The sequence below is a fragment of the Anolis sagrei genome, chromosome 2 (assembly GCF_037176765.1).
Source record: "Anolis sagrei isolate rAnoSag1 chromosome 2, rAnoSag1.mat, whole genome shotgun sequence".
NCBI classification, from domain to species: Eukaryota; Metazoa; Chordata; class Lepidosauria; order Squamata; family Dactyloidae; genus Anolis; species Anolis sagrei.
In genome coordinates this window covers 221,955,824-221,969,326 of record NC_090022.1, presented here as the reverse complement: position 1 = coordinate 221,969,326, position 13,503 = coordinate 221,955,824, and the positions used below count along the sequence as shown (strand labels likewise).

The 13,503-nt window shown below is 37.9% G+C and overlaps 1 protein-coding gene across 8 annotated transcripts in view; it reads left to right on the top strand.

The window, feature by feature from the left end:
* APBA1 (amyloid beta precursor protein binding family A member 1) overlaps positions 1 to 13,503 on the top strand; it is a 123,161-nt gene that overhangs the window by 72,282 nt on the left and 37,376 nt on the right. For all 8 annotated transcript variants that reach the window (XM_060762228.2, XM_060762227.2, XM_060762225.2 and 5 more), the window contains exons 3-4: positions 8,153 to 8,254; positions 13,206 to 13,245. In XM_060762228.2, the coding sequence (XP_060618211.2) occupies positions 8,153 to 8,254; positions 13,206 to 13,245 (142 nt within the window). The remainder of the gene's footprint in view (positions 1 to 8,152; positions 8,255 to 13,205; positions 13,246 to 13,503) is intronic.

Below are 13,503 nucleotides of genomic sequence, written 5' to 3'. Positions count from 1 at the left end.
CCTAAGTAATTTTCAAATGGGATTATATAGATTCAATGGCTGAAGTCAAAATGGCTATATTTCACCTCCAGTGTGAGTTTCTGAAGAACATAAAAGGTGAATTTGCACTCATGTATAAACAAGATAGTGCCTCAGTGCATAGCTGCTCTTGTGTAATTAAATTAGGCCATTATAAAATCAACCTGAACTAAATGTCTGTGAGGTTCAAAAAATGCTCTTAAAATAAATAGATCAATAAAGACTACAGAAAAATGCAGCTTATGCAAAACACAGTTTTGAGCAAAATGTGGGCCTGATCCTGGATTAAACAAAGAGAAGTAAAGGATGCTGTCTCTTTCCTTTCTGGGTGTAATCCCAGCCAAACCAAATATAATCTGTAAAGAGGCCAAAAAACAAGGCAAAATGACATCGTATATTTTGCTTCCTTGTTAATATACAATAACCCTATATGTCACTCTCTTCTTTTGTGAAGTTCTGGTGCTATTTGGAACATGTTCTAGCAAGGTCTGCTTCTGCATTGATTGATCGTACTGTCGCTATGACTGCATAATAAAAATGAATTTACATTTTTGGAAGCCTAAGTGCTTATGCATAACACATTAATGTATAATACAGTCCTCTTCTGCCTAAATCATGCACAACACAGCTCCTCGGGCCACTTTTTTTTTGTTTTGGAAGGTGGTGGGCTTCTCTTCATTCTGAGATTTTAAGCAAAGTTTGAATGGATGCTCAGCGCTACTATACATATACATATACAAATATGGTAAATAAATACTATAGCTGTGAATTCCTGCATTGGCAAGATTAGACGGCCCTTGGGATCCCTTCCAGCTTTATGATTTGTGAGTCACACCTGAGTCATCAAGGTCCCAGAGCCCTAAGGTATTGACAGTATTTTCGAAACATATGCAGAATTCAGATAGAAATTACAGAAAGAGAATGTGTCAATGTTACTCACTTGAGGATGACTCTGCATCAGATTGCTGTGACAGGTCTTTCGTTTTCTGTTTTTTCCTCTAGTACACAAAGCATAAACGGCTGCAGCAAGCTTCTCCATTATATTATCTCCTTCTAGAAAATGAATTCACCTTTAGCTCAGTGAAGAAAATTAAGAGCTTATGTGTTTTTTAGGGCAGTGGAGACCAGGATAATGTACCTCGTGTTATAATCTGGAATCTCTGGTCAGGTCACTTGAACAGCTATCTTAGGCCCCTTCTGCACTGACCATTTAATGGAGGTTCAAACTGGTATTGAAGAAAGTACAGATGATTCCATAGGAAATCATGGAACCGGTTTGAGGCCTGGCATGTGATGGCACAAGCTACATGCACATTAACGGCTTTTTTTTGCTCGCTTTTGTGGAAGTATTTTTGTCTGGTTGCTGCAGTTTGAAGCTAGATTTGAACAGGATTAAATAGCCAGTGTGGATAGAGCTTAAGGGCATAGTTAGGAAGGGGTCAGTTTACATCTCCCCATACATTATCATTCAGTAGGCCTTGGCTAAGAACACCATAATTGTGTGCTCATCAGAGTTTATTTCCAAGAAAGTGTGCATAAAATAGATTACATTAAGCCTTTGTTTGTTTCTGGTGGCTCAACTACAGTAGCTGTTTTAATATTAGTTTCTGCTTCATCACTAGCACATTTCTGATTAATTCCTAGGGGGCTTGTCTACTCAATAATCTTGAGATCCTATTTTGCCTGAACATTACCAGAAAGTGAGAGGAGGACTCAGCTCCCCCAACTGCCTATGGACTTCAGTCCATGATCCAGTTTTTTAGTCTCAATGGATCTGCTCTAGGTGGAACTAAAACTGGGCTTAGGTTTTGTGCCCCATGTATGAAAAAACAGAGGGGGTACGAAAACAATGGAGTGTCCTGCCTCGAGCATGGTGGAGTTTTAAGCAAAGGCTTGGATGATCATCTGAAGGTGGTTTGATCATGTTTTCCTGCATGGCAGGGGATTGGACAGGATGGTCCTTGTATTTCCTTCCAACTCCCTTTCCATGTCAGGAATGACTTGAGAAACTACAAGTCGCTTCTAGTGTGAGGGAATTGGCCGTCTGCAAGGATGTTGCCCAGGGAACGCCCAGATATTTTACCATCCTGTGGGAGGCTTCTCTCATGTCCCCACATGAGGAGCTGGAACTGACAGACGGGAATTCCCCCGCTCCCCAGATCCGAACTGCCAACCTTTCAGTCAGCAGTCCTGCTGGCACAAGGGTTTAACCCATTGCACCACCAATTCTCTGATTCTATGAGATGCAAGCTTTTTTAAAAAAAAAAAATTAAATAATGACAGGCTTAAGTCTATAGTAGGGGTGAAAGCATAATACTATTCCAGATGTTATTGGACTACAAGTCCCAGTAGCCCTTGCTACTAGCCAATTGTGAGCATTTCTTGGAGTTGTAGTCAACAATATTTTGATGGGTATTGCATCTTATTTATTGTATTGTTGAAGGCTTTCATGGCTTTCATCTTATTTATTTGTTAAAATATTTCTGTCCCACCCTACATCAAAATATCTCAGAGCAGCTTGTAAATAAAACCAATGGAAACAAATTAAAGTAATAAAACTAAACTAAAGATAGATTAAACATAATAAATAATTCCATTGGAAGAATCTGAGTTGCTTTGACCAGTTGTGAATAATATCCAAATTTCCTAGAGATTATGGTGATGTCTAGGAGAGTTAAGAATAATATGCCTCTTGAAATATTCAAGGTGTGTCACATACCATGTTCCTGTCTGAACAAATCTGTGAGCAGAGATGGGGCAGGTGGGCCTAGCAAAGATAAATATATATATATGTTTTTAATTTTGCGCACGTAATGGGTTTCTGATAAATAAATTGTACATTTAGTTCAGTTGGAAGTTGACGTAATAGGACATATCCCTTGCCGACTCTGCATGTCCCATCTTCCAAAGACCAGCATAGCCACGATTTTCCACACCCACTGCTTCCCGCTCAATGAGGCAGAAGAAATGCTTATGACAGCCTTCCCTGGCTTGCAAACCTCAGATAGCATGGATTTGTTTTTATGGTGTTTAGTAAATTATGCACATGGATGGTTTGGTTTTATGAAGTGGAATTTAACATTTCTGAGGAACGCATTCTCTCCCTTTACCCCCCTCCAGTTTAGGTAACATCCCTTTTGTTTGAAACTTCTCTTTATGACAAGTTTCCTTCCCTTCTCAGTCTGACGCTCGGGCAGCTTTGCAAAGCTTCAGTTTTTCCACAGCAGGGCTCATCTATTATTGATAAAGGGAATCGAGAAGGACTGCACTGAATAATTGAGCAGGTTTCAGGTGCTGCACAATGTGACCGGCTCTGTGGATGTCATGATGTGCTCAGTGTTTGTTAAGCAAAAGAGAATGCTGCTTGCTTGTAACAGCAGGGAATTGCATTTGGGCTTTCTATTGATACTGGTTGTTCCTTAAGTTAAGCAGTCAAACAGGTAATTCTTGAAAACCTAAAGGTATTGGAATAGCCAGAATTTTGCTGACAGTGATTCTACCATTTAAAAACGAGGATCCGAGCATCATCCAAACTACCCTGAAAGTCTTGATTTATATTCCAAATGTATGATTTCAGTCCAGATCAATTTATACCTACAATACACCCATTGAAATATGAAGGACTTAAGGCCAACATCACTAGTTTAAGTCCCATTGATATCAGTAGGTTTACTTAAAGTATATAACGAAGGGTGCGTCTACACCAGTGGTTCCCAGCCCGTGGTCCGCAAGAACTAAAATATGGTCCATGGCCTCACCGTAACTACTCAATACAATAAGAGTGACTGGTCTCGCAAAACCGTCATGTAGTGCTGGGGCTAATAAAATATGGATTTCTGTGGGCGAGAAGATGGCGACTATTGGATAGCATATGTTCTGTATCAGAAACTATTATTTATTTACTTACTTCATTTATATACTGCTTTTCTCAGCCCTCAGGCGACTCAACTAGAGCTGATGTGATCTGTCCAATGCAATTTTTTGATTCAGGGCCCCAAATAACCAAACCAGGTCTAAAGTTGCCCAAAAGCGGATTCATAACACTTTTGGTACTAATGTTGGAGAGTGGTCCCTGGTCAAAGTGGTCCCTGGTCAAAATAAGATTGGGAACCACTGATCAATACTGTCAAATTAATGCAGTTTGACATCACTTTAGCCGCTATAACTTAGTGCTATAGAATTATGAAAGTTGTAGTTCCACAACGTTATTGTTAGCTGCATTGTCCCCACAGGGAGAAAAGTGACATAAAAATGATGGTGATGGTGATAATGAGGTCTTTAGCCTTCTCTGCCTAATCAACTTCACCACTCCATGGGGTGTTGACTGCGTGCAGTTGGGAAAACCGCAATATACATATTTTCCTTCACAACAATGTTCCTGCATTTCTTTTGTCTTGATACTAGATTAGTAATGACTCCCAAATTTATCTGAAGTAGTTTTTACAATATTTTTTGTCATTAAAAACAACAACAAAACATTCTAGCCATCTCACAGTTCATAGTATTTGAACATCCCTTATCCAACATTTCCAAATACTCCAAATTGTAAAGTTGTCTATATGGGTGGCTGAGATAATGATGTCTTTGTTTTTGGTAGTTCAATATACACACACTTTGTTTCATGCCCAAAAATATTTAAAAGATGGTATAACATTACCTTCAGTCTATGTATATAAAGTTTATGTGACACTTAAATCAATTTTCTGTTTATATTTGGGTCCCATCTCCAAGATAGGTCATGAATTGGGTTCCATCTCCAAGATGTCCTATGATGCACATAATGATATCCCAAATTAAAAAACAGCAATAAAATCCAAAATACTTCTAGTCCCAAACAGTTCAGATAAGGGACATTCAACCTGTATATCCAATATTTTTATTATTAAGTTATTTTTTTGTCGTATCAGAAGTGACTTGAGAAACTGCAAGCTGCTTCTAGTGTGAGATAATTGACCATCTGCAGGGACGTTGCCCAGGGTACGCCCAGATCTTTTACTATCCTGTGGGAGGCTTCTCTCATGTCCCTGCATGGGAAGCTGGAGCTGACAGAAAGAAGCTCACCCCATCCCGTGGATTCGAAGCACAGACCTTCAGGTCGGCAGTCCATTGCACCACCACAGCTCCTTTTATTAAATTGTAAGATACCAGTAATACTAGAGTTCTGCTACACATGTACTTCTGTAAGGACCTGGATAAAAGGAATGAAACCCTTTGTGAAACAAGACTGCTTGTTCTGGTAAAATGACCTCCTTTGAGACATCTCATAACAAAGAAGGTTGATCTCCATAGGTCGAACATAGGCACCATCTCCTGTTACAGGCTTCATTTTCATGTCCCAGGTACATAACCCTGCTGGAAAAAAAGCAATTTGATGGCACATACTAGTTAGTACTTGACTCAGTAGCTGGAGCAGAACAGCAGCATAATCAACATGGAGAATTTTTGGATGTATCAGGCTGAGTTTCTTAGAGGAATGGTATGTAAATTCTGGTGACTGATCACTTTTTAAAACTTAGACTCTGAAAGTATTCTGTCTACAGGGTATGAAATCAATAAGACTGTGTTTTATCAAAAAGTATGGTGTTGATCTGATTTCCTTAGATAAAGGATGAAGTAGAAGCATCCATTATCTTACTTAGTCTGGTCTTTTTATTGTTCCTGCCTCAAAATGTATGATAGGATTAATAGAATATTTCCTAGACTGATACATAGAAGAATGACTGTGCATTCTAAGTGATGCTGAAAATCAATGGTGGTATGGTTTGTTTTGGGGTTTTTTTGGCTGATTGTGCAGAAATGTACAATTTAATACCTTTAAATCCTGCAATAGTATATCATTTTTGTAATGATAGAATATGGACAGGTTTTGTGGGTTTGAACGGGGTTGTGAAGTTGTCATCCTGTGATCCATTACCCACATTTCTTATGTCCCAATGTCATCTTGTTATGTAAGAATCCAAAAACTTACAAAACCTTTATAAAAACCATACAAAAACCCAGAGGGGAGATAGTGCACATTACTAGCAACCATTTTCTTTTGGATCTCTTCAGTTGTCTAAAAAAATTGTATCTCTGTCCACATTAACCTTGGGTCTATGACAACAGCCACTCTCTCTTCACACATCTTTTTTGCAAGGCTAGAAGGAGGAAAAACTTAAGAGTTGGTCCTCACATTGGGCCATAGATACTCAATAGAAATCTATTTCTGATTGTGCCCATCCTGTTTTATCCATCACATATGATCTTGACCTACAACATAAATAAATATCTGGTAGCTCTCATAGTGGATGTTTAGTCAGAGATACATGACTTGTTTCTCTCCCTGGATGTGACTGATATTTTGTCTTCCTCACTCAGACATACACATTCTTTATCTGCATTATTTAGAGAAATTTTCATGTATTTAATAAGTGGGCTCCTTTTGGGTGTATGCGTAGAATGGGCGCATTTCAACACTGCTTTAATGGCTAGGGCACATTTCTATGGAACCGCAAGAGTTGTGGTTTGACAAGGTCTTTAGCCTTCTCTGCCAGAAGGTGCTGCAACAAACTACAAACCCCAGGATTCCATAAGTTGACCAACAGCACTTAAAGTGGTGTCAGACTTCATTAATTCTACAGTGTAGATGCACCCTGAGCCAGACCTGTGGCTCTTTCCATACTACACAATTGTAGCCTTAGGTTTTCACTTCAGAGTCCAGAAACATCAAGGAGAGAGCACTAATGCCTCAACCAAACTAAAACAAACAAATAGGATCCCAGAGGATGCACCTATGGCAGGTAAAGTGGGAATCATACTGCTATAACTGAGTACTATGAAACGGTTACTGATTAGTTCTGATAGCAAGTTGGCTTCTGGCCCTTTCAAACCAGGCTCTCTTGGCACCAAAGGGCATTCAGGATGAGAAAGGTAGAAGTTGAAAACAAGGAGAAACAAGAGTTGCTTCCTTACCCTTGAAATATGTTGGTTGCCATTGGAGCTCTGTAGTATAAATGAAGAACAGAACTAGTTTGAGTTGTATAATTTCAGCGTTTTTATACATTTTGAAAATGAAGCATTTTGAAAGCATCTGTGTTTTCAACAATGTAAGTCACGTTATGAAAAAAAACTTTAGTAGGACTCTACTCTGCAATGATAAGCCATCACATTGTCAATCTGCGAGCATCTGGTTTGGATCCTTATTTTACATTGTGTTAAAACTGAGTAGAAGGAAAGTAAAAAAGAGATTTTAAGTTTTATTTTCAAACTCATTTTAGGTAATAGCAGGATTTAAAGCAGTGGTTCCCAACCTTTTTTTGATCAAGGACCAGTTGACCGGGAACCACTTTGACCAGGCACCACTCTCCAACATTAGTACCGAAAGGGTTATGAATCAGTTTTTGGTCAACTTTAGATTCGGTTTGGTTATTTGGGGTGCTGATTCAGAAAACCGCATTGATGAGTCTTCTCCGCCCTGGTCTGGAAAGCCTCCCAAGGCTGAGAAATCTCTGGCGAGGGTGAGCGCAATGTGCTGACATTTCCTTCCTTCTTTCCTTCTCTCCCTTTCCTTCATTCCATCACTCTCCTCCAATGGCGGCACACATCCCCGGCACCGATTTTCCCCGCATGTCTCACGGCCCTTATTTTGGGTCTCGCTGGCCACAGGTTGGGAACCACTGATTTAAAGGGTTTTTAAAGTCTGATTCATACTATGAATTTAGTTTTGCTACTGTTAAGTTTATGTGGGTTAATACAATATACAGTATTATCAATATTCAGGAAGCAAATATTTAATTAAGCCTTGAAAGGTTGCTGTGAAATCAATAAGAATTACTTCTAAATAAACGTGTTCCATCCATAAGTGAGATTTGTAGAATTTTGTAAATTGTTTACATTTACAGGACTCTGAAACATTTAATTCTGCATCATTGCAGGTTGTGATTCTATGCAGATTTTCAGTTTATACCATTTAATTGCCAATAAATATAAGTCTAAAGATAATTGGTGAGAGTTTGCTTGACAAATTTTATCGAGATTTTTCCTTATTGAGAAGTTTCCTACTTAAATTTCAGTTCCAATTTTTTTAAAAGCAACAGAGAAATACAATCTATTGTTGTTTCAGGATTTATTTCATTGTATATCCTTTTATATCTAGTCTCCATCTCCTGATTCATCTTCACCTCAAGGTGCTGAATCATCAAGTGTTCAACATCACCAAGATGTCTGCGGTACGGCAGAAACCCCCACCAATAAGGAGGTAAAGTGCAGCATTTTTTTAAACAAAGAGTGCTTTTACTGGAAACACTTTTCATGTTTTGAATAATTTGTGTTCTGTGCATTATTTAATACAGGGAATGCTTTTTTAGATGTGTATTTGTCTCCTGAAAATGATAGTTCCTTCATGCCTTTTGTGATTTAGGCTGCAACCTTATTATACTAAATACTAAATTGCATACATTTGAATAAGCAGCCTGGTGTAAGAAGCATTGATCATGTATGCATATGCCATTAAAATCCTTATACTTAGTTTTCAGTAAATGTTCCTTCAACCGTCATGTTAGAAGGATTGATGCAGTTCCCCTTTAAAAGATCTCCCCTTCAAAAGTGTGGTCTGTCTTCCAGTAAAGATGACCAAACCACCCACTTTTGCTTTCTCATACCATCACACTTTTCACAGATTCTTTCTATCTCCTTTATGAACAGACTTAAGGGGGTTTGTTTTGTTAAATTGTTATAATAAACTAATCAAATGCAAGTCTCAGTCAACTGCAATGGCTAAATTCAAAAAAATCCAGTGTAGGGTTGTTGTGGTTGTTGTGTAATTGTTGAAGCTTTTTCCCATTCCTTTTCTTTTTTGCCTTTTTTTGTTAAACACATATACATAGAAAACACAAAATGAAGCCAAGTGTATTTTAATTAGGCTAGAACACTGCTTCTTAAACTGTGGGTCCCGACAGAGTGCCTTAGCTCAATGTTGGGGCCCGGAAAAAATTGGCAACAGTAAAAGGTTTCTCGATACCACCTAGTGACTGTTTTAGACATTTACACTAATCTGTGGTGCAGTGTTTACAGTGGACTCTGCAAAAGATGCTTCAGCTGTGCTTCATATAAAGCAATGTTTCCCAGCCTGTTTTTGACCAGGAACCACTCTCCAACATTAGTACCAAAAGGGTTACAAATCCATTTTTGCTCAGCTTTAGATTCGATTTGGTTATTTAAGGTGCTGATTGATTTAGAACTTTTATATCCCGTTCTTCTCTACCTCTGTGGAGGGACTCAGAACGATTCAGGAAATTGCATTGGGTATACCACATCAGCTCTAGTTTCTGATACAAAACACATGCCATCCAGTAGTCACCATCTCCCCCCCCCCCCCCCCCCACAGAAAACCATATTTAATCATCTAGAGCTGATATGGTAGTAGTATTTATTTTATTTATTTATCTTATCAGGAACGAACCAAGGGCACAGTTCTAATATATTTTTTAAAAAACAAACTTTAGAAACTTGTCATTATATTAAATGTCCTTTGACCAGTAGCTGGCCACTTGGAGTGCCTCTAGTGTTGCTATAAGAAAGTCCCCCATTGTACATGTGGCAGGGCTCAGATTGCATTGTAATAGTTGGTCCATGGTTTGCTCTTCTCAACACTCGCATATTGTGGACTTTACTTTGTGGCCCCATTTCTTAAGGTTGGCTCTGCATCTTGTGGTGCCAGAGTGCAGTCTGTTTGGTGTCTTCCAAGTCACCCAGTCTGTGTGCCCAGGAGGGAGTCTCATTTGGTATCAGCCATGAATTGAGGTTCCGGGTTTTAGCCTGCCACTTTTGTACTCTCGCCTGCTGAAGTGTTCCTGCGAATATCTCTGTAGATCTTAGTGGTGGTAGTAATCTTTTGTGGGTAGTCAACCTCTCCCCTCCCAATATCCCCATTGCCTTGACACTATAAAAGGGTTTCGCAAGATCAGTTGCACTTGTTGCTGTGTGGTTTTGAGGCCACGGTGTAGTAATGGTGAGGTCGCAGACCATGTTTTTGTTCTTGCGGACCACTGGTGGTCCACAGACTACAGGTTGGGAACCACTGATATAAAGGAAAATCAGCTTGATTAGCGAGCCTTTGATTGTTATACTTATTTTTTATACCCGGGGTCACATAAACATTTCTTGGGCTGAAAGGAGTTGCGAGTGGGAAAGTTGAATAAGCCCTCATTCAAAAGTATGAAATACAGCAAAGCCCATATCCACAGTTTCACCACCCTATGTTGGAGTAAAATGGTCTCTCTAGACAATTGCTAGGCCCACCAGGCCTGAAGTTGCATTGGAAGACCACATCAATTCTTGAGAAAGGTATCTCTATGAATCATCCAGTGAAACTTTATGGTTTGCTGGGACCAAAAGTGAAATAATTTCATATCCACAGTTTTATGTAACTGCAGTCCAGCTGGGAATGCATCCTCTGTGGATATGAGAGTCTTACTCTATGTTGGATGTCTTTCCCTTTCTGTCTGCCCCCTTTTGACAAATATTCTATGTGGATAACTGTTGGATTAAGTTAGAGAAGTTTTGCCTTCACAGATTTTTTGTAACATCAGTTATTTAAACAGAGGTAGTAGTAGTCAAGAGATTACATCATTTTATTTGAAGTAAAGTCTAATAGAAATGTGTAAAATCTACTCTCAAAGAAGGAAGGAATCAAGATTAATGGTGATGGTAGTAGCAGTAGTAGTAGTAGTAGTAGTAGTAGCAGCAGCAGCAGCAGTAGTAGTAAAGCTTTCATATAAGTTAATTGGCAACTGTATTTTTTCTACCACTAAGCTTTTTTCAGTAATACTATTTGTTCTTCTGCTGCTTTATTATCTCTGCCTACTCATATGCAGAAGATAAACCACTTTAATCTGCTCATGGCAATTGGATGAATGATTTAGAATGATATTAGTGTAGGAAAATCAAAACAGAAGCAGCATAATATATCAGATGGTCACAGAAGCAGGGTTTTTTTCTAAAAAAATAAATGTCGCTTTCATCCCAACACTTAATTTTCTGAAATGGTTTTCTCAGCAGGAGGTCCTGAGTTATTTGGTAGTAACTCTTTCCTGCATGTGACATTATTCTCATGGAACTGAATTGGTGATTTTTTTCCTGAGATATTATGGCCTTATCTGACGTTTTTCTCAGAAATTACTGTTTTCCATATCAATTTAAAATTTTAATTTTGGGGGGCAGGGGAAGTATGCAAACAATACAAATGATCTGAGTGGCCTGATCCTTTCTGTTGTGAGAGCTGACTGCATTTATAGATGTACATCTTCATTTTCCAGTGGAAATAGTTTACCTAAGGAAATTAACTCCTTTATTTCTGTACTGTCAGCACTCTCTGATCAGGAATAAAGTACTACAGTACTAACTTTGGGTTGAAATCAAACATGTTTGCTGAGAAGTAACTCCAATAATAAATGGTGAGTGAGGATGTGCATTTCAGTCTCTCTATGGATGCATCTACACCTTAAGATTAATGTACCGTACTCAAGTATAAACAGACCAGAATATAAGCCAAGTCACTTAATATTACCACAAAATACTGGGAAAACATATTGATTCGAGTATAAGCTGAGGGTGGGAAATACAGCAGCTACTGGTAAATTTCAAAATAAAAATAGATACAATAAAATTACATCAATTGAGGCATCAGTAGGTTAAATGTTTTTGAATATTTACATAAAACTGTAAGTTAAGATAAGACTAACTCTGATTACACCACTATTCTAACCTTCTTCAATGTAAATGTGCTTATGTATTCTTCTAATAATAATAATAAAGTAAAATAATAAATGTAATAATAAAATAGAGTAAAAGAGTAAGTGTAATAATACAAATAGTAAAATAATGTAAATGTAAAAATAATAGATTAAAATAATAAATGGAAATGTAATAATAATAATAAATATTAAATGTAATAGTAACAATAACAATAACAGAGTAAAATAATAAATAATTGACTTGAGTATAAGCCGAGGGGGCTTTTTCAGCCTTAAAAAAGGGCTGAAAAACCTGGCTTATACTCAAGTATATATGGTAGTTTGACTACTCTTGCACTGCAATGGCTCGGTGCTATGGAATTATTTACAAGATCTTTAGCCTTTCCCCCAAAGAGTGTTGGTGTTGGACCAAACTACAGTTTCCAGGATTCCATAACATGGAGCCTTGGCAGTTCAAGAGGTGTTGAACTCCATTAATTTGCACCCTATAATGCACCCTACAACAGGAATTGGCAACTTTGCTGAGTCTGGGAGCCATTCCTCACCTGAACCTGTTGTAAGTCGTGCATGAGTCCCTCACACGTATTGCCACTGCTACATACTGCTGAAATTTGGCAATAGGAGGAATCAAGAATTCATTTCCAACTCTTTTAAAACAGTAGAATATTGCTTCTGGAAGTATCTGGAAGCATAATTCTCTTTAAAACGAGGTGCACATATCCCTATGCATTGTTTCAAACTTTTGAAAGTGGTTTTGAGTACCTCCACAATTGATGCAGGTATAATCAAAATAAACAGAAATATGCATATATCTTTTTTTGCTTAGCCCTTCTCTAGAAATCTTTTTCATTTCAGCCTTGACCTTGAGAAATATATTCTGTTCGGCTACTTTAATAGTTGTAAACAAATTATTTGTCCTAAAGCTTACTCTTAAGTAATATCAGTTGCAGATATCTACAGTACATTATTGTGTTGCCTTGTTAGTCTGTTTAAGGTTGCTGCCTGAATCCACTACAGTAGTTCAAAAGTACATTAACACTTCAGCAAAGAAAAAGATTAGTGAGAAGGTTTTTCACACAAATGGGTCTATACATTTAAGCCCTTGACCTTTAGCACACTGCTGGATATTTTAGCCTTTGTGTTATTTGCCACTATTTCTGTTTGTGAAACGTGTGTAGCAGCATCTTTGCTTTCGTAAACCATATCATGCATACTAAAAGCAGCTTGGAAATGGCTTATTGATGCTAATGGTGTGTAGTACACTCCAGGGTAACTTCTTAATAATTAACAGATACTTTGAGAAATGTATAATATTTCTTAATAATCTAACCTCAGAGACTGGGTAACAGCTGTCATTTTGTAATGAATAACTTTGCCAGTTCTGCATGAAATACATTTTAATGCATACCTCAGCATGCTTAGTTTGGTTTGACATCCTGTTTGTCTTAATTACAGTCAAGAAAAAGCTTGGCTTCTTTCCCAACCTATGTTGAAGGTAAGCTTTATCTTTAAATTTAATGTTTAAAAAAGTTTTATAAAAATTTGATGTAAGTACAAACTGGGACAAAAGTTTTCTAAAATAGAGAATTGTATGTTAGAGATGAGTCAGAATTATGTAGTCTGATTTCCTGAAATGGCTGTTCTTTGCGTCCACAGCCCTTTCATTCTTGGAAATTATGGCTATGATTCCAATAAATGCCATAGTTCCATCCTATTTAATCCTGGGATTTGCAGTTCAAGGCGGTGGGTTTTA